This window comes from Globicephala melas, chromosome 12 (assembly GCF_963455315.2).
Source record: "Globicephala melas chromosome 12, mGloMel1.2, whole genome shotgun sequence".
In the NCBI taxonomy this organism is placed as follows: Eukaryota; Metazoa; Chordata; class Mammalia; order Artiodactyla; family Delphinidae; genus Globicephala; species Globicephala melas.
In genome coordinates, this window is record NC_083325.1 from 1,723,673 (window position 1) to 1,750,644 (window position 26,972).

A 26,972-nucleotide genomic window follows, 5' to 3' on the forward strand; every position below is an offset into this window, starting at 1 on the left:
CAAGGCTCCCCCGTCTCCTTGGCTTTCTCACATCTACTTCCTTTTTCCATAAGAAAGGTGAACACTCTTTTTGGCTCTCCATTCTTTGAGTGGGGTTTTATTCATGTTTGAATACTTAACAAAACTACTGAGAGTCGAAATCAAATGAGGATGAGATGTGTCCACGAGGGAGAGAGAGATGCTGCTTCAGGGGTGCTTCCTTCTGGCTTGTCTTGGATGTGCAATTACACTATTATATGGAGTTTTGTCCTCCTGAACGATATCTTTAAAATATATTTTATATGCCGCAAACCACCCTTCCGGGACTAGCCTGCTATAGAGCTCCGTCTAGGAAGGCAGTGAGGGTGTGTTTATTGTAAATTATCTTCAGTCCCAGAGCCCTCTGGGCTGGAATCCATGTTGAGGAGGGCCTCCTGATTGGTGAAAGTCGAGCTGACGGTTAGGCTCTGCCGCGGCTTCACAGGTGCAAGTTCATCTAGCTTAATATTTTCGTTTCTGACCAGAATTGTCCTATCCATGTTTTCTTCACTGTGCCTTGCAACGACAGCATCAAATACATCTAATTTTGGTGGCAGGGTTCCACTTTCAAATAGGTATTTGGCTAAATAAGAGACGCAAATGTTGGATAAGAATGAGGTCACCATGGCAAGGGTCTTAAACGGGAATCTCTGATTATATATGCCACTTTTATCAATGTAATAACCAGGGTAAAAGATCAAGGGCTGCAGGTTCAGGTACGGCTCCCCGCCGGTTACTCTCAGGAAAAGGCCAGAGATGTAACCTGCCACGGCCCCATACGTGTTGGTCCCCTTGATGAATAGCACGCAGAGCAGCTGCGGGAAGATGATGATGTACACGAGGTCGGAGCTGAGGTACCAGAGCCCGTACACCGTCTTCGTCAGCAAGGCCATGGTCATTGCGGAAGCTCCGAACACGAACACCGTGATGCGCATGACCCAGACGAGCTCCTTGTCGGAAGCCTGCAAGAAATCGACATCGAGTCAGTTTTTCTCAGGACGTGCTGGCTCCTCTAGGAGGAGAATGAGATGACTTCCTGTGTTTTAAAGCTGCTCTAAAGAATCCGCCTGGTTCAGAAGGGTCAGTCTATGGGTGAAACCAGCCGAAACCACAGCATGTGAAGCGAGCAGTCTAGGCAGCCTCCCCAGGCGACCTTGCGAGAGGCTTCGCAGTAAGCAGAGCCCACTGGCTGAATGTCAGAGGGAGACGTGAGATGCGCGCTGGGTCCTCGGAGGGGAAGGATAACGCAAGGGAGGATTTCTTTACTTTCCACGTTAAGGAATAGTTTTTCATGTGGCAGTGAGAGGTTGTGGCCTATCTGTCTTCCTCTCTTCCTGGAGGGTAACTGCCTTAAAAAACAAGTGGGACCATTTTGTTAACTATGACCTAGAAAACCTAGAGAAAGGCAAGCCTGAGTCAAGGAAGAAGGTGGAGGGGGGCTCTGGGCCCCTCCGTGAGCACGATCGTGCTGCTCTGCGCGCTGGCATTCAATAAGGAAAATCAAACTGAGACGCTGTTTTCTGACAAAGGAGGACTTGGGGTTCAAGTGAAGAGCAGACAGGTGTGAGACCAGCACCCATGAAATAATTACGCATTATCTTCTGCTCTGCCAGGGTTCCTGAATTTCTTATCGTATTTAGTTAAACTCAGAGTTTTTCTAAGTTATTTTAGGTTTCATCGCTCGTTCATTAGAAAGAGAAGACGTTTAAATTATTGCAATATGACTGTACCTCTTGGGAAATAGTTATATTGATTAGTGCCCTTCAATATTAGCGTGAATGACAACATGCATTAAAAACCTCATATACAGCATAAATAAAGCGCTGAATCAAAGTAGGGTCAGATTTTCATGCAGACTATTAATAAGTATAGAGAAACACCTACATAGTAACTGCAAGGATGAGAACAAGAGCAATCGCGTTATGTTGAAAAAACTGTTCTTACTACCGCAAAAAAAAAAAAAAAAAGATAAAAGCAAAAACTGTTCTTACATTTTGTCTGAAGGAAAGCTGGTAGATGTTGCGAGCAAACATCGAACTTGCTGACAAGATGGAAGAATCTGCTGATGACATGACAGCAGCAGAAACGGCTCCAAGACCAAAGTAAGAAATGTATACAGGGCAGAGATACTTCAGGACGATCGGCAAGATCATGTCTGACTGTTGGTTGTCCTTGGGGTCGAGAGGCCCGTATCCGGTCTGGCTCCAGTCTGTGGATAGAAACAACAAACACAACAACCAAAGAGCCATCCATTCATCCCTCCATCCATCCATCCACCTGGGGTCATCCTATTTGCTAGGTAGCTTTCAAAATAAAATCAGAACCTATAAACTAGTCTAATCAGTGGGAAATCTAATTAGTCTAACAGGGCATGTTAGTTTAATTAGGTGGGAAGTCCATGTACTGGTCCAGTGAAATTGCCTCATATATTCCAGCTTCTAATGGGTTACAGTTAGTCTTATGCACAAGATCTGAACAGAATATGGTGGTGTGAAATATATATATATAATTAAATATATATTTAATATATATTTCTCATCTTCAATGTTACAATGGTGTCTGAAATATAAGACAATTGGTTGACATATTACAAAGGTAGATATATGAACAGATGAGAAACCACTGACTGTGTGGGGGTAAGAGGGAAAGTGGGGGAGGGAGGGCAGCTGAGGGGTAACTGGTGACTTGGATGAAGCCTGAGTGAGTCAGTTAGTGAAGCTGCAGGAGATTTACCTGTTGACGCGCCAATGGCTCCAATGAGTATGGCTGGCAGAGCCATCACCATGCACCCAAAGGCTGCCAGGAAGGACAGCACTTGAGCGTAGGTGGCTGAGGATGAAGACAGGACCCTCTGGAAGTAGGCTTGCCACGGGATTCCACCCAGCATCTGCGTGGGAACCATGGGGACTCACAATGAATTGGAGGCAAATAGCATCTATTAGGTATTTTTAAAATGAGAATTTTTTTTAACAATCACATTCAGAATGGTCACATGTATGGCTCTGAAGGGGAGAAAATGGTCCTACATGCCTCTTGTCTACACTGCTGTCACTAAGTCATCGTCATAGGTTCAGTCGTGCAGAATTTCTCAAGTTCTTTTCTCTCATAATTATTTATGCACAATATTTTCTTTTGCTTAATTTACCTACTTTAAGCTGCGTTATACACAACTACCCAGAAACCTTCAATTTGTTCTTATCTGGAAGTTTTAACGGCCACAAAATTATCTCAAAAGATTAAGATTCTGAAACCATGAAGTTTCATTTGATTCAAAACACCCAGTGAATATTTCTGGATTCCAATCACGTGCCAGGCAATGTAATGGCTGTCAGAGCCCAGAGATGAGTGAAAAATTCCTGCTCTTGAGACCACTGTCCACTGGGAGGGTCGATGCGTTACGGTGTTTTCTAGACAGGGGTGTGCAGAGGCTCAAGACAATATAGAGCATCAAGAAGATACTAGAATTTCTCTTTATATTCATTTCTACCTCATACCTAAATATTATTGTTTTATTAAATGATTTCCACAATGTGCTAGTACAGTACATATAAGCAGTTTATAATTCCTATCCCTACCTTGGGGGTGTGCTTAACATTCTTATTGAGGATATACAATAAAAAAGTTTGGAGACATTGAACTTGCATGTAATTTGTTGATGCTATAAAGAGGTACATATGGGAACAGTAATGAGAAACAATCATCTGGGGGTAACAGGGGAAAGGTGGGAGGAAGACAGAGACATGGTAACCATGGTAACCATACAGAAAGAGCATTTGAGTCCCCTTAAGTATCAAGAGGGTGTCACTAGGTGGAGACGGACAGGGAGGAGAGTTCTTGGGAAAGAACCCAATATGAAAAAGAAAAAGAAAAAAACAGAGAGGCAGCCATTAGACCACCGTGTGTTTGGTATGGGTAGAGTCAGGGTGTGTGTGGGTGGTGAGAGAGGAGGCTGGAGCATCCTCTCACTGGCGTAGAGTCAGTGTTCAGTAAATATTTATCATGTGAGTGAGTGAATTGAGGAGGGAACTTCCCACATCACAATGTACTGAAGTTGCTTCTTTGATTGTCTGTCTCTCTCACTGGCTCCGAGTTCTGGGATATCTGTCTTGTTTATTATTGTCACATCTGTGCCAATCACATATTGGCTCCAGAACAGTTTCCTTCTTATAAAAGCCACACAAGCTCAAATGCAGAACAAACAAACAAACAAAACAAAACAAAGGCAAAAGGAGAAATTCTAAAATTCATCATCCCATGCCTCAAATCTATATGCTTCCAAAACTTTTCCTTTTGTTTTGCAACCTGTAAATCAGTATATCATTGACTTCTTCCATGTCGATGAATATTTCGTCAGTAATTTCAATGACTATGTGAATTGATATATCATAATTTACATACCTGTGTCTATGGACATTTAGGTCATCCAGGTTTGTAAGTCAGGTAAAATCTGGCCTCCACTGACAAACAGGAGCTCTAATGGAAAGGTAGAAATGGGCTTGGGGGGGTGGGATGTGGGTGGGCTGCCAGCGGGGAGACCAGTGAGGGGCTGTCACAATAGGGCCAGGTGATCCAGGAGCTCGATCTAGTGCTAATATAGGGATGGGGGAAGTTTAGGGTGGGACGGGCAGATGCCTCTAGATTACCATGAGCAGGACTTGACAAGTCATTTCCATGGCAACTGGAAGATCAGAGACCATTGGTGAAACGTTTCAAGGCTCGCATCTAGAATTTATTCAGTCAGTCATTCCGCATCTATTATTTCATTTCAATTTATCTTACAATTTGAAGGATGAACATGACTTAGTCATACAATTTTTTTGAGTTGGGAGAAATTGTAGCAATCATTGGATATAATGCCTTATCTTGAAGATGAGTAAGTCCGAGGACTAAAGTGTGGTGTAGGAGAAAGGACTTTGGGGTCTTGGTTCTGTTTCAATCTGTCACTCAGACAGTGGTGTGACTGATAATCAAAAAATTGCCTAGTTTTTCTAAGTCTCATCATCTCTCCCATATAACCATAAAATACACCAGCCATGAAGGTAAAATTACACATACATATAATATTTAATCGCCTTCTCCATTCGATTCATAATTGTAAACCATGCCCGAAAAATTTCAGCCAAATGCATTTCTTAACAATCGTTGAGGAAAAAGCCCTCCTCCCCCGCCACTGGAAACATTAGTTTACATGTTTTCCTGTCTTCTTACCAGTAAGTTCTTCACGGGGGCAGACACACCTACTTTCAGTGTTAAAATTTAACAAAGTGCCACAGACACAAAATGGAATCACGAAATATTGTGAATCTTCTAAAAAGGGAACAAACATAAACCATTTCCCCTTAATTTGATAACAATTAATCTATTGCTTACTTTGAAATCAAATACATTGTTTTTTTTAAAAAATACATAATCCCTCTAGCAAAATCACACAATCACAGAATCTCTGAGGGAGAGGTTCTCTGGTACTCCCTCCCCCTCAGTCTGTGATCCGCCTTGATTTCTTCCATGCCCACCCCTCAAGGCCACCACCTTCACCCACAGGTTCTGCACATTCCCAGCTGCCTGACCTCCCAGCCTTCTTTCTGGGCATCTGTCCTGGGTGACACCTCCCTTCCCTACGTATCTCACGCACTTAAGGCCTTATGACACCGCGAATTTAATTAGAGACTGAATGAGTTACTTATTTCAGAAGAAGTTGGATTTTAATGCCTTAATCCAAGATACAAAATAGAATTTTTAGATGGTGTGGCTCTCAGATTGGGGGAGGTATCCGGCAGTAGGGCGTGGTGTTCAGCACAAGTGTGGACACACCACACATAACCCCAGGGAAGTGATCGCTTTGACACTTGTCAGTGCCCCCATCCTTCTTCCAGCAGGAAGCAGTCAACCCAGAAACGGACAGGAGCGTGCACTTTAGTGTTACATAGAAACACTAAAGTCTTGGAAGTGCGTTTGACTTTAGGACAAGTGAGAGTGCATTCCTCGGGTAAGAGCATCACTTACCAACAACAGAAAGCTATCGAGCCACGTGTAGACTTCAAACGGCTCAATGGTCCCCAGCCAGGGCTTCTGGTACTTGGTGTGCACGGCCGTGAACCCGATGTCAGCAACCGCAGAATGTGACAGCGCGAAGGGGACGCTGACCCACTGCAACCAGAGCGCGGGAGAGCGTTAGGCCGTGGGACTGTCTGCGACGTGCAAGATTCAGTTTATTAGTTTTTTTCTCGTAGATGGCACAGCTCAGTGTTCCTCGTGTTCAGGGAAGAACCTGGGAGCACGTTCTCTGTGGGACACCGTGCAACACTTAGGAGAGTTAGAGTAGCACATAACTTCTGTGCTAACGATGCCGTTTCACATTAGCCACAGAGCAGCCACCAGAGACCTTTGGGAAGGAAGCGCTGAATCTGAGAACTTGACATATGTTTATACATAAACATTTTGTGTTTTCTTAGAATTGGAAGAAGATATCCATTCCTTAAAGTGACCGAGAAGATTTGATTGAAAAGAATTTCTATGTCCCATGAGCAGTTTCATGGATTAACCAAAACTAATATAAGGAAGGGTTAAGAGACAAATACAGATTAGCGTCAAGATTTAAATTTTAACTCTGAGGGAAGTTATTCAAGGAAGATCCCACATGTGTTTCCATCAAGTGGAGGCATGAAGGAGGGGAAGCCCTAGACCCTACTAAGACTTAACTGAGGGCAATTTTCTGTCAAAATCTCACAACGTGACTAGGGGTTTTTCATCCAATTGATCCACAGAGAAATGAAAAATTGCCAATAGTATACGACTTACTGTGTATTACTCATGATGGGAAAATAGCATTTCTGTTAATTTTTGCTGAGTTGGTATAAAATACCACATTATCTTTCACAAAAGGAGAAAGGAAGGAAAGAAGGAAGAAAAGAAGGGAGAGAGAAGGAAAGGAAGGAGGGAAGGAAGGAAGAAGGAAAGTCTGTGAACGGCCCCACTTACCAGTCCCACGAAAATGCAGAAGAGCTGAACGACATCTGTGTAGGCCACGGAGTAGAGCCCGCCCACCAGGGTGTACAGCGTGGCGATGAGGGCGGAGACGATGACGGACACGCGCACATCGGCGCTAATGATCACGCTGATAGTGGCTCCTGGAAGGATTGGATGAGAACAGCCCAGGTGAAGTCTCACATTCAAATTCTTCCATCTCAGTAAACTGAATATGCACGTGCATATCTGCATTTATATACATACACATATATATACATACATATGTTTAAAAACCTTCCTTCTTTCTGAAATTAGTGCTTTGCTCACTTATTTGTGTGGGGACACCTGAAATTCACGATTTGATTACAGATCCATGACATACACTACACTAAATACTGCTATAAGATCTTGCAGTAATGCCACCAACTACCTGAAACTCTGACTTTGTTGAACGTATGCAGTATATTTACTCACATCCATGAGAAAAATAAGCCTTTATGGTAAGCATATCACCCATCTCCACATTTTACAGTCGGCATTCATTTGCTCTTTTGAGTTAACTCTGACCTCAGCCAGCTTTTACTAGATGACACGTGGTAAAAGGTGCCAAGGTTTGAAACAAACTTGTAGGAGAAAATAGTAAAATTGGTAACTTGTTCCTTCCAACGTTTTCAACGTCGGGAAAGACGACTTATCTTATTTGTTTGCCAGAGAACTCCAGTTTTGCCCCGAGGACGCCAGTGCATTGAAGAGTCGTAGATTTTAGCATCATGTTTTAAAGTAATTTTCATCGTCAAAATTGTAACCCTGCCTTAGAAGTCAATCTATGCTTTTCTGACTTTCTGACTCTGTTTACTGTGTTCGTTGGTGTCTGTATTTCCAATAGAACGTTATGGTGTGGACGGCTGGACCGCTGCAGTTCTTGGACAGCCAGTTCGGAATTCACTTGCTGCCTTACACACCCTTTCCCTGTTCTTTTCAAAAGTGGTATAGTTCAGACTTCGTATTATTAAACGCAGCAATGATATTCCTGCCACGTTAACATACATGCAACAAATCTGTGATTTCTTTGAATCATTACTTGCAACCTTGCATTCTACTATCGCTTCTCAATGGCGCGCTAATAGCAGAGGCAGCCCACCCGAGATGAAAAATCCATTATCTAAAGAGCAGTATGTTTTGATCTAAGATAACAATGCAAAATATTTTTCAAGAAATTTTTTCTTAGTGCTTTGGCTTTGGTATCAAAATTGAATTACTTTCTTGCATAAAAACCGGTTGAGGAGAGGGCATGCCTAGTAAGGGATTGGGGAGGAGGACAAGGGAAAGCGGCCAGTTACTTACACGTGACTTTGGGTAACTGGCTGAATTACTGTTGTATGGATATTTAACAAGTTATTGTTTTTTCTCCTGAGATGATTTACTACATGTTGAAACTTCAGTCGCAATTCTTTGTCATTCATCTTTGGTCTAGTTCTCTACTTTAAGAACAACATTTTAGAGTCATACCCCATGAATTATGAAAAGTCCAATCATTACCCGACCTCTTTTGAATACTGTTTAATTTCCCACCCTTTTGTGAAACTTCTATTAATCCTACACATCCAAAAGGTAGGGAGGCTGCATGTTATAGAAGAAAGATCACTAGACGGGGAGCCGAAAGATTTAGGGTCCTAGTAAATGCCGCCATTTGGCTGTAACTCAGTGGTTTTAAAGACGTCACCTACTTTCGTCCCACTATTAAGGTTGGGATGAATTTTTTCTCTAAATATTTTCTAAATCACCCCATCATTTGTCGTGAGTAAAATCAAAGTTATACTTCCAGATCTGTTGTGAAATATTAATTAACTCATGCAGCCGTAAAACTAAATATACTGCAAATAAAGTTATAAAAATTATCTGAATTGAGCCGTGAAAAGTGTAAATATACATTTCTTTAAGCAGCTGTAAGGGTGTTGTCTGTTGATACCAAGAAGATAGTTTAAGATGCTCCTAAGCTTTGGTGGTGAACTATGCTCATTCATACATATTCACAGTAAGGTGGTGGAAGATCTTGTCCCAAGTTATTTCTAATAAACACTAACTTTGAGTTCCGTCCGACTATTATTTTCGAAGAAAATAGAGGTGTTAATTTAAAATTCACACACATTCTCTTTACCAGAGCACATATTTCAAGAATAGCAGTAATATTTCATAAATGTTGTTTGACATGTGTGTGTGGAGACAGACATTAATATATTTTACATATGTGTTGACAGCAGACACAGATGTAGACACACGTATTTACAAAAATAACTAATTGCAGCAAGGTTGAGTTTAGCTATTAAATTTCCAGAATACTTTAGAAATAATAGATTATTCATTCTGTTCTCCCTTCAGGGCTCTGTTATATAAGTTGATCTTTATTCCGTGAGAGTGAACATTTTGTATTCTGTTAGATATTCAGCCCCCTCCTTCTTTGATATCTCAGCAGGAGTTTGTTCTTAAAGCCAACGTTTTCTGGTGTTGAAACCAGTGACAAATAAACTACCATTGCTTCCTAGCTAATGAGAGCAAGGTGGGAAGGGAGCTGTGCTTTTATGTAAAATTTCATTAGGATGTGGCAGTGGTGGCTGTGGAGTATGATTACTTAGTGCCAGCAAAGTGCAACATTTTCACTGAGTTATTACAGCTTTTTTTAAACTATCAAGTTCTCTTCTTTTCTATCTACACCAAGTCATTCCTTCATTTTACAGTTGGAGACCAGGAAAATAAGATACGATTATACAAGAGTCTAGAGAGACAGGAATGAAAAGTGGTGTAAACTAATATCTGATATTACAGAGACCAGATCTCATGATAATACTGAGACCAGAAGACTAGCTTGTAGTCTAATATGCAACAGAGAAGGAAATTCGTCTTATCTGACTTTTGTTTTGTCCACTTAAAGTTTGACTGTAGACATAAGCCCATTGTTTCCATTTGTAGGAGGAGATGGAGAATAACACAGCGTGTTCTGGGTATCACACATACACACGGCTCACTGAGGAAGGACAAGGAACGTCCAGCTCTGCTGGTCTTCAGGAAGGAACTCAACACTCAGTAGGATGGTGTAGGTTTCTCCTTGGTGAACAGGGAGGGTACTGAACCTGAAGATCTCCCACTGAAAGCTCTCATTTTCTAGGTCGTATCAGTGGGCTGAGAATCCGAGGACCAAAGACAGGCTGTCCTCAGCACTGATGGATCTCGATAGTAAGTTAGACCCCAAGGAGTCTAAGTCCATTTCCCAAATCCCTGAATATGTCTACAACCCAACAGTCTAAGATGTAAGGGGGTTACACTGAGAAAGGAAGGACTGTTGTTTTCCTTTTTCTGTTTTGAAGAACATGTAGCTATAGGTGATGCATTCATTCATACATTTGTGATAGGACTGTAAGCGTTAACAAGACACAGGTCCTGCCTTCAGGAAATGGATAGTTCCTTTTGTGAGGTTGGAAACTGGGAAGTAGATAAATAGGCACGTAATCATACGAAGTGGTAAATTCAATGGAAACAGAATTCCTGGTGCCTCCGGAAGCCCATAGGAAAGGCATCCAGCAGGTTCAAGATGACTGCCCTGAGGAAGTGACATGTCTAGCAGATCTGAAGAAACTACCTGGTTGGCTAGAAAGGAAAGAGGGGCGTGAGTCCTAAGCAGAGGGCAGTGTGCTTGCAAAGTGTCAGAACTGCCATTCTGGAGGAAGGGAGAAGGAAAAGCCCAAGTTGTAAGAAGCCTTCCTAGCCTGGTTCAAAGGCCTGGTTTTAAGCAGGAAAGGGACATGATCAGATTCGGTCTTATGGGAGAAGAGCAGGGGGGTGGTGGCATTAATCCAGGTGCTGGAGGTTGGGGGTGGCCTGACCTGTGGCTGAAGAAAGTAAAGCTGTGTACCTGATGCTCATTCAACCAGAGATGCGCACAGAACGACGTTCTTTGGTCCTTACCTAAGGCAGAGAAAATGGCCGCAGCCCAGAACATTTCCCCCATCAGCGCGGGAATGAACAGGAGCCCTCCCATGCGCTTTCCGTAGATCTGCTGAAAGGGGTCTAACATGGTCACATATCCCTTGGAACGCATGGGCTTGGCAAAGAACAGACCACCTAAAGGAAATTAAAGCAAGCGTTAATGAGAAAATGAAAAATCCCTAATACAATAGTCTTTGCCAACCTTTTACTATGTATAATTTCTGAAGGGAAATGAATTTTTTAGAACACTCATACATGTTGAGGAACCTGTCTGCAAAATCCAGTGAGTACAGGACCAAGAAATATTTAGCAACAAAGCGGAAATTTCTTAATACGATTGTCGTGTGCATCCAGGGCCACACGTGGCATGGAAGAGGCTGTGGATTGAAACACACGGACCAGCAGTGCACTCGTCAAATGTCTTCATGTATTTGTGTCACCCAGCAGGGCATTCAGATATTTGATTAAGCACAGGATCCAACAAAAGTATTCTAAGTGCAAAAGAAATTTAGGAACCCTCTGTTATATAATATTCTTGACCTTTTATTAGTTTGATTTACAAAATGAAATGCAGGTACAATTTAAGTAGATTCATTTTTAACGATATGTCCACACTATTTTGGAAAGAAAAAGCATCATTATGTTAAGAAATTCACTGTTTTGATAGCAAAACAATCAAGGGAATTTTTTTAAACATATTCCATCATCAAGAGATCCAATCACCTAAACGTTAGTGTTACCACTTTCTGATAACAGCTACTTAAGGATTTCTGGTAGCATTTCCCACAACAGTTGTTCACATCGTTTGACTTATTTCGCTTGTTATTTATACTCCTGATCTATATGCTTTACTGACTGAGTCGCTCAGGTGTAAACTCTTGCTTACCTAAGATCAGACTAAGGGAATATCCAACTGGTGCCTGAGCCCACGCTAGACCGTAATCTGGAACATACACGGCTTCGGCCGTCCCATTGATGTAACCTCCTCCGACCCAGGTGGCTGAAACAGAGTGAGAAGTGAGGGGAAGACGTGTCATACCTGTCATCCCTGAGACCCGCTCAGCCCCGCACGGCGGCCCTGGACATCGAGTGGCTGGTGACACAGCCACCGGAGACATGGCTTGTCTGACGTGTTGGAAGAATGCAAAGGGCACATCGGATTTCAAAGACTTAGCATGGAAAAATAAATGTAAGGTTTCTCATTTTTGTTTTTGTAATGGTTACAGGGCAAAAGAAAAACATTTTCCATGTAGTGCGTTCAGCAATTCTATTATTTACATTAATTCACCTATTTTTAATGTTTTTTTGAAGTGATATGTAGAAGATTTCAGATTATATTTGTGGCTTACATCATATTTCCATTGAACAGTGTTGCCCCAGATATTTTCTAAATCCATTGTCATCAACATTTTAAAATGATATTATTATATCATAAAGTCTGAGACCATATACAATATATAACACTATATGACTACTCCTCAATAATACTATGACTTTCCCCCCAGCCTCCATTAACATGGGGTCAAGTGTCTTCATTTCAAGGGCCTTTTGTTTTAATTGTATTGATCTTTCTCTTGATCGTGACTGTTGTCTTCGAGGAGTGGGAGGGGTGTGTGTGTGTGCGTGTGCATGCGTGGTTGTGTGTGCGTGTGCTTTTCACCAGTAGAGTCACTCTGTAAGCATGCTGGGTGCATAGGATTCTGGCAAATCTATTCTGAATTATAACGAAGTTGTCCTCACTCCCTTACGCTGTTAAGGGAGTGGGGAGGGAGGTGGGTGCCAGGTGCCCTAACGTGAGCTTAAATTACCTTTTCCTTCTCTGTCATCCCAAGAACCCGACCTACACTTAGGGCTAGATCAGCCTTCAGGAGAATTTACAACCTTGGCTGCAAGCCCATCTGCAGTTCTTTGTTCTGCTCCGGGTCTTGCAGTGAGACGCTTGATAGTTCATAAAGAATGATAAGAAATATGTCTTCTTCAGATGTTATTTAATAACATTTCTGTAGCGTCGTAGGTGAAGAGGGCCATGGAACCAAAGAAAAGACGTTTTGATTAAACAAGTTTGGGCCAAGAATGCTCTGTAAACGCCGTCATTTTCTCTGAGAAGACACTAGACTAGTTGATTCTTGCTGAAAAGCCAAAGTTACTGGAACACTCAGATCTTTGCAGTTTGTATCCTTTTAAGAGTATAGTCAAAACATTTAAAATAATCCCTACGTAGAATTTGTGTCAAATTATGAGGAACAGAGGCTGGCATGAAGCTTATCAAATATGAGACTGAACTCTGCGCTGTACCATGCAGTGGGGAATAAAATTTGACTCTGAAAAGTCCCCTGAAATTTCGCGGTTAGAATGTAAGTAAAATAAATAACATGTACATGAGACTGCCAAAGACAAGTGTTTCTATTGTGTTTCTCGCCAAAATTTATCTGGCGTTTAATCCAAATCCAAAGCAAAGAAGAGAGAACGTTCAAGGGTTAATCTTATTTTTAAAAGTCAACGTGAAAAGACCTTCCTGCCAAGGAAATTTAAGTGGGGAGTTTATATACAAAATGCTCAAGTGGACAAATGCAACCACCCCGTCTCCACCGGTAGCTTTTCCATGGTGTTGATATATAACAAATGCTATGATGTGCTTTTCTCATCCTAAACCCTGCTGAAATTTTAAAGACTCCCCCTACCCCTCACTGGACGAGTAACCAGGGCCTGGAGCAGCGGATTCTCACAGGCACAGCCCCTGAGACCTCACCTTCCGCCTGGCACCTGGGACCCTTGACTCCGCACCAGCAATGTTTTGCTGCATTAAGTAAATATCTGATGGTCTTACAAGCACAACACTTACTAGTGATCATTTTTCATTGTGTAGGTCTCCTCTCCATTTCCAGAAAGAAAACTGGTGCCTGAATGATTGCAAATATTATAATATAGAAGTGCAGACTCGGTCACTTATGACTAGAGCCCCTCCATTCTTATCCATCTGGTCCTTTGCATGTTTGTATATTTCACGTCAGATTCATGAGTGAGAACAAGAATTCTTTTAAATTATATGCATTTTTATTTTCAATCTTTATTCTTTGTCGAATAATACAATCAATGAATCTGACAAGGTTTAGATAATATGGTTCAGATTTTAATTGAATTATGATATTGATCAGGGCTCTTTTCAGTTCTGAGAGAGAAAAAAAAAGTCTTTAAAAGCTGAGCTCGAGCATGACACTTTATAAGAAATATCATAATTCAAATTTTTTCTATACATTTTAATAGCCTATTGGATTAAAAATCACTCTAAATGATAAAAGATAAATTCTGAAATATTATCTTTACGGACATAATAAATGTACTATTAAATTAGAGTAATAGAACATGATCATAATTTACAATGAACAAAATACTTTGGTATACAACAGCTCATTTATTCTTTTCAACAGTTTGAGTGAAATCAAAAACTTCTGTCCTCCTATTTTGCCTTTCTTCTTATTTTCTTAGAGGAGAAATCTGAAGGACATATAATTACAGTGCTTTAATGCGGTTCATACGGTATCATATATGGATCTTTAGAGGAAAGAAGAAATGTTTGTGCTCTGATGAAAACTGAAAATGAAGGTATGAAGGTGTGTATTCATCAGCAGCTGGATACTAAGAGAAAAAACAAGAAAATCTACATGGACGTTTCAGTAAACATCTGCAGGTGGTAGGGAAGTGGGTGATTTTTATTCTTCATGTTTCTGTATTTTTCTAACTTTGTATGTTGTGCATCACAGAAAATATTTTGCAAAACATTTCTTTTCTGCATATGTGTGTATGTAGAAAAATTAGAAACAGAGGGTACAAGAGAGCTGTTTTTACCCTGGGTACCTTGACAAAGAAGTGGGGAGAGACCTGTGGAGGGCTGGGTGTGGTCACTGCAGGGGCCCCGGCATGGCTGCCAGACCTGGGTGTAGCCCTGGCTCTGGCCCTTACTAAGCACGGGAGGCTGGGTCCTGACGTAACCAGAGCCCTTCCGTAGTGACGTCATGAAGATTGAACGGAACCATGTACATGGTGAAGAGTTAAACAAACAAGATGTGAATATCTGAAAGGTAGAATCGATCGTCCATCAGTTATTCTACAACATTATAGGTTTCAGGTGGCCAAACAGGGATGCAGTCTTCCCAGACTGGCTTGGAAAACTCTGTGATAAACAGGGTGAATCAATTTTAACCAGCACTTCAGGAATGAAATTTGACGTCATCTCGATATGATTTGCAGTGGGGTACTTTTCCACTGAGCACTCCACTCACATTAATCCACTGAGAGTTCCTGTTAGTGTGGATTATGTCGCTAACATTTAAGAACTTACTGAGTCTAAAATGAAATGTCTGCTGTTAGTGAATACACATCAGGTGATAGTACAGATATAATTTTAAATTGTTGTTTTTCCATATTATTTTCAACAACCGAGAAGAACACAAAAGAAAAACAAGCCACCACTTAATCAGAACCACCTCTGGGCAAAGGAGGAAAGACTGCTCCTAGCACAGAGAGGCTTGAATGGGCAGGAACTGCAGCTGTAACTGAGGGATTCCTACTAGGACACACCCTGGCTTTTTTCGTTTCATATCAATGTTCCTGGGAATGTTTTTCTCAGAGCCGTGGATTCAACATGTGATCGTCTTCCTGTGAGTAAATTATTTCATTACATGGGAGAATAAGGTTTCAAAACAGGACATCCATCAATTTGGAATTGGGCTGCCCCCATGTTGATTTATTCAGTTTTAGCTAGTTAGTTAAAATCACTAGTTAGTGTTCATTGGCTAGTTAGTATTCATTAAGACAAGTCAAAGTCACAGCTTTATGCCTGTCTCCATGAACAGGAGGGGATGCTGCTTGTATCACATTAATGCACAGAGACACAACTTGTAAGGCTAAGGCACTTCTGCACATGCCTCCACCCCTTTGTTTTTACTGCCTCCACCCTCTCAACAGCCCAGATAGCCCAGATTTGTTTCACTGATATTCTGTCCAGTAATTGATTATAAAAGCATTAGTTCCAGCGCTACTGAGTGGAAACCGTTTTAATTTTGTTCTAAATAAATGTAAAAAATTATTTTTTAAATATATAAGTAGTGAACACGGAGAATCCCCCAAGGACAAAGAACAAGATTTGCTCTGTGTCTGGAGCAGCTAGGGTGGATGGCTGCAGGGGTAGGCGCGTGGGCACCCACCTGTCATGGTGAATCCGCCCACCAGCAGCCCGATGTCGCGGCCGCCCACAATGATGGCCTCGCTGCGCTCCCCCGAGCTGCCACTGTTCTTGGTTCTCCACGCGGCCCATATTCCAACCAGCAATATGAGAAGGTAGAACACCACGATGGCTATCAGCCCTTCCACCTGGAAAGTGCTGGCTCCTGACATCCTGCACCACTTAAAGAAGAAGTACATTGAAATCGCACGTTCACCTGTGGTTGCCAACAGGTGTCCTTTCCATCACTCTCTTTCTATTCAACAGCTGAACCTTGTTTTGGGTTTTCAAGAAACAGAAAAAATTGGAGATGCTGTTTAAGGAATAATCATTTTGTGTTAAATAAATCCGTGCAATGTAAAATTCACCTTGTCTTGTGTTTTAACTCAGTAACAGTCGAGAAATCACTTACGAACAGTGTGTCCGTATTTGCTTTTTGGAACTATGTACTTATTCAATCTAGAATTGCTCAGTAGTGTAAGTGTATCATAAAAGATTACTCTGAGAATTGACCCATATTCGTTCATTCATTATCCTACCCCTCCTTTCAAACAACTTCAGGGAGTTGTTCCAGAAGTAATGTGACATGCAGATATCTGGGGGAAAAAATAACAAATTTAGGGAAATCCATTTCAGATCCACACGGCCTCCAATTTTCAACAAGTGAACTGCCCGAGGTTTAAGTTGCTGCAGCCACTGAAGGGTTGCGTTGTTTAAAGGGTCTCCCTCCCGGTCAACTGTCCCCACCCACTGTCCTCCGTTCCTCCGATCCGTCCTCCACCCCCTTAATGGCACATACAAGAAAACGATTTAAAATACAGAAATGCCTAAAACATAATGGAGCGCCAGAGGCACTAAAAACAAGACGCTTGGAAGAGACATGCCAAGTTCTAACGCCTTTACTTTCTGGAATTCTCTTGTTCTCTCTTATCTTCCCCGCGTGACCGCGTCTGTTCATGCTCCCCAATTTACACAAACAAGTTTCTGGGGGAAAACTCAGATATCTGCGCACGCAAGTGAGTGACAGACCTAGGGCGAAAGAACCAGCCCCCCTGGGGTTCTGGGGAGGCGAAGGGAGCCCCGGCGGTGGGTGGGGAGGTGGGGTGGGTTTTGCCTTTGCAGCCAGAGCCGGGAGGGACGGCTGCCCCTCCCGCGCCCTCGGTGTCCCTCCTGCGCCCCGCTGCCCCTCCCGCGCCCCTGGTGTCTCTCCCGCGCCCCAGTGTCCCTCCTGCGCCCCCGGTGTCCCCGCGTCTCCGGCGCCCCTACTACGCCCCGACTTCACAGCCGCTCGCGCTCGCACCCGCACCAGAGGACCCGGACTGCGGGACCCGCCCCGCCGGGCGTGCCCGCGGGAGGCCCAGAGCCGCGTCGGAGGGCTGGCCCCGACGCGCTCCTACCTGGAGAGGTCGCCGCGCAGGGAAGCGCTCCGCGGGTCCGGGCTCCTCTCGGGAACCGTGGAGGCCGAGGCTGCGCGGGACACGGGAGGGGAGGTCAGGGGCGCAGGGCGGCAGGGCCAGGAGGGTCAGGCTCCGGAGACTCCGCACCCCGGGTCTCCCGGAACGCGGCGCGCGCGGAGCTGACAGGTGTGGGCGCGGCGAAGTGGCGATCGATCCGGTATTGGCCACAGACCCCTTTATAAGGGCGGCAGGCGGGCGATCGTCAGAGCCGGGGAGGCGGACGTCAGAGGAAAGTGCCCCGCGAGCCGGCGGGCGTGGGGCGCAGGGCGCAGGGGACGCGCCGGAGCCACCAGGCCAGGCTGGGCTCTGGGCTCCCGGCCAGCGGCCCGGCGGGGTCCCGGGTTGACGACACGGGCGCGGCGCTGCCACTCCCGCCCCCCTCCTCCTGGAAGCAGGGCGTGATTCCCCAGGGTCATGTCCAATGCCTACTTCCCACGACTCTGGTTGGAAGCAGGGAATGGGGAGACGGGGAGGGTCTCAGGAAGTTGTTTTCAGGTGCAGCCGCTGGAGGTGCAGCAGAGAGGAGGGGTCGAGGGGTTTTGTTTGCCCAGACCTGCGGGAACGGTTTCTTGAGGGGCCTCTCACTGGTGCTCAGGGGCTGCCTCCCTCCCGGTTCTCTGCTGGAGGCTGATTCTGGCTTCCCTGCAAGGTGTTCTCTGAAGGAGATATTTTGGGAAGGTTTCGAGAGTCATTTTTAAATTCATACCCTTTCCTCTTAAAAATGGGATCAAAATGAAAGACTGTAGGAGTCGCGTCCAAAACAGCAATGGAGGCAGCAGGTAAGCCAGACAGGGTTGAGCCGACATTGCTTGCCCACCGACGTACGCTGTTCCAGAGCTGTGAAATTTTGCTGTATACGTTTTAAATATCTATCTACACCTAGACACCTATCTCTAACACCTACCTTATGTATCCACAGGTATAGTTGCTTATCTGTAGCTATATTTACATCTAGCTATGTATCTATATAGATAGATACAGATATCTGTGTGTATTTCTGTAAGTGTGTGAGTGTAGGGGATGGAGAGAGAGAGAGCGAGAGAGAGCGAGCGTGAGCATGCCATAGAGCTACAGCCCCTCTGGCCGCTCTCTCACTCGGTCCCACATTCCACCAGCTGTGTCAGTGAATTAAACAGTGATATATGAAAATCTAGTAAAAGATCGAATTAGTAAGAGTGTTCCTTAACTACTGTCCACCTCTCTCTGCGCAAGATTTCAGACCATCCCCCGTTTTCTTACACTGGATTTGGAAATGAACTTTCACACTTATCTCGTTTTCTTTGTTCTCTGTATATACAATGAGAGCATCCAACCACCTTGGGTGAGATAAAGCCTACGGAGGTCAAACAGCTCAGATAGAGGAGAAGGGCCTGTGTGTGGTTACCTGGTCTGGTTTGTATGATTAGCTCACGGCTTTTCTGGAAAACAGTTGCATAGCCTGTCGATATAACTCCATTTTTACAGTTTTACATTTACATTAATTTAAGCAATTTTGAGCAACGGATTGAGGGAAGACGATGGAATTTCATATAATTACTCAAGTGCTTTTCGCAGAGATTCACTCATTCATTCGTTTTGTTTTTGACAGTTATAACTCAGTTCCTGCTTCTGGACATTGGCCACAGGTTAACTTCCGTCCTTCCTACCAGAATATACTTGAGGTGATGATGGCAGGAAGCGTGTGACCATAGCAGGCCCGGCGTGGGCAATGGCGGTGTGTGAAGTAGTGTCCACTGCTAAGGCCAGGAGGCAGACTCAGATCCAGGGAGGGACGAAATAGGAGGCTGTCCTCAGAGAAATATCACCAGGGCTTTAAGGCATAAGCGTCGGGATGCAGCCAGGATGTGGGCTCTCCGTGGGGCCTACCTAATCCACTTTAAGAAGCTGGACTTGCCAGAGTCCAGATTCAGTGCCAGATCTGAGAGGTACGATGACCTTGAAGGTGGCCAGACCAATTGTGACCTGGCAGAGGAGCTGTCCTTTATGACAAAGAACACCAGTTGAAAACAACAGCAGCTGACGTACTGTACTGAGTCTACTTCTGGGGAGACGTTTGCTCATTTGCCGCGTCCTTTGAGCTCCTCCGTCCGACCTCAGGATGACGCTGCTTGTGAATTTCTGCTCCAGGACGTGCTCTCCCTGACACCCATTCCTCTTTTGTCTTCAATATGCATCATCTCTCTGTCCAAGCTCCAGAGAATACGTGATCACGCATGCAGTTAGAGAAATTCGTGTCAGTGGAAGATCAGTTGCAGCTTTGGTGGATAGGAAAGCAGGGATTGCCTTTCCAAATCCTTCATTTACTTAATACATTTCCTAAGTGTCTTTTATGTTCCAAGCACTGTCCTGAGTACAGAGAAACATGCAGACTGTTATATAGCCTCTGCTCTTATGCAATTTATCATTAGTGAAAGGAAAGAAGGAAACAAGCAAAAGCTGTCCTCCAGTATTTTCTTATAAACACTGGGAAAGATGTATCATCTATACACACGGATTTAAGGGAAAACACAAACAAAAGGCCTTAAACAGAACAGGGTGTTCTCCCTGGAGGAGGGGAGCATTCATTCCACAAACACACGGTGAGCACCCACCATGCACCAGGAATTCTGCTCGGTGGTAGCTATATAGTCAAGTGACTTGAAGGAAAAGAGCCCTGTCCTCAGCGGGCTTACAGGCTGCGGCCTTGCTACTCAAAGCGTGGTCCTCAAAGCAATGTCACCAGCATCACCTTTTCTTTTCTTTTCTTTTCTTTTTTGCGGTACGCAGGCCCCTCACTGCTGTGGCCTCTCCCGTTGCGGAGCACAGGCTCTGGACGCGCAGGCTCAGCAGCCATGGCTCACGGGCCCAGCCGCTCCGCGGCATGTGGGATCCTCCCGGACCGGGGCACGAACCCGTGTCCCCTGCATCGGCAGGCGGACTCTCAACGACTGCGCCACCAGGGAAGCCCCGAGCAATAAAGTATTTTTAATAAGGTGCCTATATTGTTTTTTAGATGCTTAGTTGGTTTTTTGCACACCTAATAGATTACAGTATGGAGTGAGCATAACTTTTATGCCCTGGGAAACCCAAACAATTGTGTGACTGCCTTCACTGCAATATTTGCTTTATTGAGGTGGTCTGGACCCAAACCTGCAGTATCTCTGAGATGTGCCGGTACTGGATGTTGACGTTGATAACTAACACGTTTCTTATTGTAAATATAATTAAAAGCGTAATAGAGATGCACTGTCCGTATCCTAGGCATCGTCAGTAAGAATTCCGGAAATGGCTAGCAGCACGGGCCAGTTTAAGCACTGCCGTCAGTCAGAGGTTGTAAATGTCAGCAACACGGAGAGGAAGCGAGCTCTCATGTAGGAGGACACCAAACCCAACGTCTACAGTTACCGTCATTCCAATACGGGAAAAATCAACGTCATATGTTTTTTCGATGGATTTTTATTTTAGAATATTTTTAAATGACAGGAAACTTGTGCATAGATAAAAGAGTTCCCGCATATCCCACATTGCTTCCCCTATTGTCGATATTTTACATTAGTGGTAAGGTTGTCGCTCTGAACTAAAATACATTGTTGCTAACTCAAACCCATGCTTTATTCAGATACCCTTAGTCTCTGCCCCTTCTGTCCAGGAGACCGTATGCCGTCGAGTCCCCATGTTTCCTTAGATTCCTCTAGGCTGTGACAGTGTGTCAGACTTCTTCCTGTTTTTGGTGACCTCAACCATCTGAAAGGGCACTGATCAGGTAACTTACACAATGTGCTTCAGTTGCGTTTGTTTGATGTTTTTCTCGTGATCAGATTGTGATTGCAGGTTTGGGGGAGGAAGATCACGGAGGTAAAATACCGTTCTTCTCGTATCGTATCAAGAACGCATGCTGTCAACCCACTGCTGGTGTGGACCTTAATTACTCGGTTGAGGTCGTGTTGTCACGTTATCTCCACTGAGAAGTTTCTCTCCGCTCCCCTCCTCTCCCCCTTTCCACACTGTATTCTTTGGAAAAATTGCTATAGGAACCTACGTTTAAAGGGTGAGGAGTTATACTCTACCTCTTTTGGGGGGCAATAGCTACATACATTACTTGGAATTCTTCTGCATGGAAGATTTGTCTATTTTACCATATTTATATTAGTATGGCTCAACTGAATTATTTATTTTGTTGCTTAAGTTGTTCCAGCTTTAGAATTAGGAACTTCATAATTGTCTACTGTGCCCCTTTGATGTCCCCCATTGTGTGTGTGTGTGTGTGTGTGTGTGTGTCTGTTAGCATTTCTTTACCTTCTACAACTACAAGGTGTTCCCGACTCATTTTGTGTATCTCCCTCCCCTGCTGTAGAATGAGCCCTTTTGCCGAAGAACCCTAGTTTGTTTTAGGGACAATGGTCGTGGGTGAGCTCATTGTTTCTGGAATATCATTTCTTCTAGCTCCTTTCAGATAAACGAGTTTGGAAATATGTATGAATACTAACCGCTGTTTATGAACATATCTATAAATGGTCTACATAGGTCCGTCTGTAACGGCACATCCATCTGTATGTGTTTTGAAACACCAGTTCATACTGACGCCCCCCAATCTAGTCCAGCTCCCGAGGGGTCATTTGAGCCTCTTCCCCTCACTTTTCTGCAGCCTCCAACTCCAACGGTGAGATACCTGATTTCCACCATCTTCCATCACTTGCTTAGTTGTTCACTTCCAGTACACGTGTATAGAGGTTTCAGAATTTCAACACCATATTTTAATGACAAAACAAAATTGTGTTAGCCCAGGAGATTCTTGAACGCTGTATATTTTTCTTTCTTCACATAAAGGATTCTGTACTAAGTACTCACAAGAAGTATTTTATGCATTTAAGGAAATTGAAACCCAGTTAAGATGAATAATTGGGAATGGACTTTAGTTTTCCACCTGCTATTCACATGAATTATTATTAGTATCAGTACTAATATTATTAGTATTATTAGTATTACTTAGAAGCAAAGAGGAAAATAGATAAGTCAATTCTTCATCCATCACTCTTGTTGCCAGAGAGAAATCATGCTGTACTGTTAGGAGAAATTTGATCCAGCAGACATGAAGACCTACTCCTTAACCACGGAAGACAGTTTCTTTTTTTAAAAAAAATTTATTGAAATACTGTTGATTTACAATGTTGTATAAGACAATTTCTTTTATTCCCAGGTTCACCAAGCAGGCCTGATGTCATCTAAGATACATATGCTATCTTTTGGGGACTATTATGTTTAAAACTGTGGAATCCTAGATTTTTAAGGGATAAATATCATAAAAACTAGAAACTAAAGATAGATCTCTTTGCTAGCTTTTTTCTAATAATTGTCTTGCTATTTTAGAGATGAAGAACTGTAAGCATTTAATACAATTTTACAGTGAGTCTGTGAATGTGAGTGTGACGGGCCATTTGGTGAATCTTCTCTGATTCATAGCACTGCGACATTAATCTTTCCTTAGTCACAGTGAGAATCGTCTGCATTGGGTGTCATGTTCTGCACTTTGTAACTGATTATTTTGATCGTTTACTCTGTTCGTGTTGAATGTAAACACATTCTGTAAGTAAGTGCTTCTGACATTACTGCTCAGTAAGGAAGAAAACAAAAATGAACGTTATCTTTACCACTATCCAACCCATGATTCAACAATAGATGTGGATGTTCAGAAGATATTTGATATAAAAATGAACAGAAATTAACACTGTAATTATTTATATTACTGATTAACTCCTTAAAATAAATAAATAGATTTCCAAATTTTATTAAGGATAAACTTTTTTTTTTTTTTGCCGTACGCGGGCCTCTCACTGCTGTGGCCTCTCCCGTTGCGGAGCACAGGCTCCGGACACACAGCCTCAGCGGCCATGGCTCACGGGCCCAGCCGCTCCGCGACATGTGGGATCCTCCCGGACCGGGGCACGAACCCATGTCCCCTGCATCGGCAGGCGGACTCCCAACCACTGCGCCACCAGGGAAGCCCAAGGATAAACATTTTACCTATACTCTTAATGTAAAATAATTTTAGAGATACCCTGGATAATTAAAAGAAGATTTATTCTGTATGCAAATATTTCACCTTTGGTCCAAATAATAGTAAAGCAATTTAACCTATAATTTCTATGTATTTCTTTATTGTATACATTTTTATGTTTATATTCAAACTGAATTTTATTAGCTGCAATAAGTCTATAGTTAATGGCTTTTAGATTGTTACATAAGCAGACCCAGTGGTATGTTCCTGTTAATTTTAGTTATAAATGTCTAAGACCCATATATGCTCTTGTGCTGAACATGGTAAGAAAACAATCCATTCTTTCAACAAATATATATTGATCACCAACTGTATGCCAGGCTTATGTACATAACTTTTTTTTTAAGAGTAACTTTTTAAAATAATATTTTATTTTTATATTTTTTAAATATTATTTATTCATTTGGTTGTGCTGGACCTTAGTTGCGGCTCGCTGGCTCATTAGCTGTGGCTTGTGAACTCTTAGTTGCAGCATGCATGTGGGATCTAGTTCCTTGACCAGGGATCGAACATGGGCCCCCTGCATTGGGAGCATGGAGTCCTAACTACTGCGCCACCAGGGAAGTCCCCTTAATAGCTTTTTAATCCTTTTTTTTTGCATGCCATGAAAGTTGAGTCATAAAAGTCAAATTTTATTTAAAGACACATGTAATTATGCACTTGTGATCCTCTCGGAATAAGCACTGGTTCACGGCTGTGCTGGCATTGTGAGTAAGCAAGGCAAGGGATGTATTATTGTTCATACTCTCTCTTTTCCTGCTGACCCAGAGCTCCCTACGTACTCTTTTAGGTACTGTAGCACATAGACTGCAGAAAGTCCTGTTAACCGTGCTTTCCTAATCCTTGGCCTAATACTTGTAATTGCACTCTTCTTTTAATTTTTCTACTTAAGTATTTCAAATAAAAATAAATGTGGCATTATTATAGGATAGTATTTTATTTAAAAAAAGTAAACAATTCAGCAACTTGATTCTTTTGCTTACTGAATGCTGTTGGGCTGTGGCTAAGGAGGTGAGAGCTTGAATTTTCGGCCCATTTGTCTGTTCTTTTCTTTTCCTCCACCTCACCAAAGTAGGTCATTATATCTGGGGAATAAAATCTTGGGCAGGTGGATAGGATCTTTTTCTCTTTGCATCCCAATAATTTATACTAGTCATGTGCACCTAAACCTGTATTACTAGTAGAGAGATAACGGTTTATTGTTACCATCGTTACTGGGATGGGTGACGTGTTTTCACTGAGCTTTAAGCTCCTACTTACTCAGCTGTCTGGCTCTCCCAGGAGCAGGGAGATGTTGCATGAGCCGGGTTCAGTCTGCAGGTCTGCTGTGTTTTAGTCACAGAATTCCGACATATCTGAACGCCTTAAAACCAGATTTCCCCCCAAATTCGGATTTCTCCTGAGAGCTGACAAGCTGGCCTGGCTTTGTGGGTTTCCACAGGGAATGACGTGATGGGCCGGGTCGAATGGTCGCCGCTCCCTTTTAGTGTGGAGCCACGGGCCTCGCTGACTGCTCTTGCTTTCCCGAGACCGAGGGCAAGCGTCACTTTGCATTTAATTCTACATGTTTACTTTGCATTTTAGAGTAAGAGTGAGGGTTTGGAGAAAAATGCACTGTTTATTGAATTAATATCTACCAAAAGTAGGAAAATAAAAGATAGACAGAGAGGGTCAATTGTTTCGCTCTTTCCCTCTCACTAATTGTACTATCTGCGTATTTCAGCGGTGACCTCCACTGTACCTGAACATTATTTTGAATAAATATGCACTTGGGTATGTATGTGCGCTGTGGGTTTCATTAGCTAGATTCAGTGCAGTGGGCATTGAATTAATGAGAGCTCACGCACTCCATTAGGACCTGAGGACACAGAAATGAATGAGACGTGATATTTTTATAAAGGAGTTCGTGGTTCAGGCAACTACAGTGGAAATCCTTGATAATTGTTTCCTCATTCATTTTTCATCCTTTAAAAGGTACCTCTTTTTGTTGTGTGTTGCATGATAACCCCCTGAACTAGTGCTGAATTCCCCGTGTCATTAATTGTTAGTCCAAATATATACTAATCTTTAGAGGGTGGTCAAAATCTAAACTCACTTATTCAAAGGTACTCTTCATTTAAGTCTGCAAACAAATTTTCCAAAACTTATTGATAGTGTTTGTAAAAAAAACCCGATAACTGATTTATTGAGGAGGTTAAGATTATTTCTATTGAGTAAAAAGTAATTCCTGGCGAGAATTATAATACCCAGAGAAAAGGAAAAACTCCATCAGAGAAAAAATTGATCAATTCATCTGTCATTACTTGACCATCGGTCAAATCCATGAACGGATTTATCATATTGTTTGGGAAAGAAAGTGAAAAAACTGTAAACATCTATAATTCCAGGCAGGCTTTACCATCACTAACTTTCAACACTTTCATTATACACCCTGGGGATTCACAGAATGATGGGTTTCTATTTCTTAATCCTTCCACCTGGAAGAGCTCACAGGAGAGAAGTCAGTTCGTAAGACTCAGTGGCAGTGGATTCCGCCGATGCTCTTACAGTTAAAGCCCTAAGTGATTGCTCTGTCGAGAGCGTGATCATCTCGACACTGAGGTTGAGGGGGTTGAAGGTGAGGCTAGAGATGCTCCTAGATGAAACACAGTGGGGATCAAGAGAAACCCCACAGCTTGGTTCTGAGACTAGTCGCTAGGTAACGATGGTGGAAGTTCGACAAATTCCCAAGGAAGCCATCAGAAGGTTGCTTTCCCTACAACACAGCTGTATTCTTGTTTCCTTTCTTCTCTTAAAACTATTCCTGTTTGTAATTTATCCCTCCCCCTTCCCCTTTGGTAACCATTAAATTTGTTTCCTATGTCTGTGGGTCTATTTCTGTTTTGTATATAAGTTCATTAGTGATTAGGAGTTTGCGATGAACACATACACCTGCTATACAGAAAATAGATAACCAACAGGGACCTACTGTATAGCACAGGGAACTGTACTCGATATTTTGTAATAAGCTGTACGGGAAAAGAATCTGGAAAAAAAGTAGATGTATATGTATGTATAAATGAATCACTGTGCTGTACACCTGAAACTAACACAACATTGTAAATCAACTATACTTCAATAAAAAATAAAAAACATAAAACCAGAAAAACCGTTCCTGTTCAAAAATGACTAAAGCAAAACTGTTGTAATAATTTAGGATCATGGGAGAAAAGCAAACATTTATCTGATGTCCTTTGTGCCTCTGGAAGGAACTGGGCTCCGTATTTGAATGCTTTTTACCACCGACAGCACTTTC

The 26,972-nt window shown here is 42.8% G+C and overlaps 1 protein-coding gene across 1 annotated transcript; it reads right to left on the reverse strand.

The window, feature by feature from the left end:
- Positions 1-305: 305 nt before the first annotated feature.
- Positions 306-16,298, reverse strand: SLC5A7 (solute carrier family 5 member 7). Its single transcript, XM_030845052.2, has 8 exons — positions 16,170-16,298; positions 11,852-11,965; positions 10,945-11,100; positions 6,997-7,145; positions 6,022-6,165; positions 2,752-2,905; positions 2,010-2,227; positions 306-980 (listed from the first exon to the last, which is right to left on the reverse strand). The coding sequence occupies exons 1-8, from the start codon at positions 16,174-16,176 to the stop codon at positions 351-353; spliced, it is 1,572 nt and encodes a 523-aa protein (XP_030700912.1). The 5' UTR covers positions 16,177-16,298; the 3' UTR covers positions 306-350.
- Between the last annotated feature and the right edge of the window lie 10,674 nt (positions 16,299-26,972).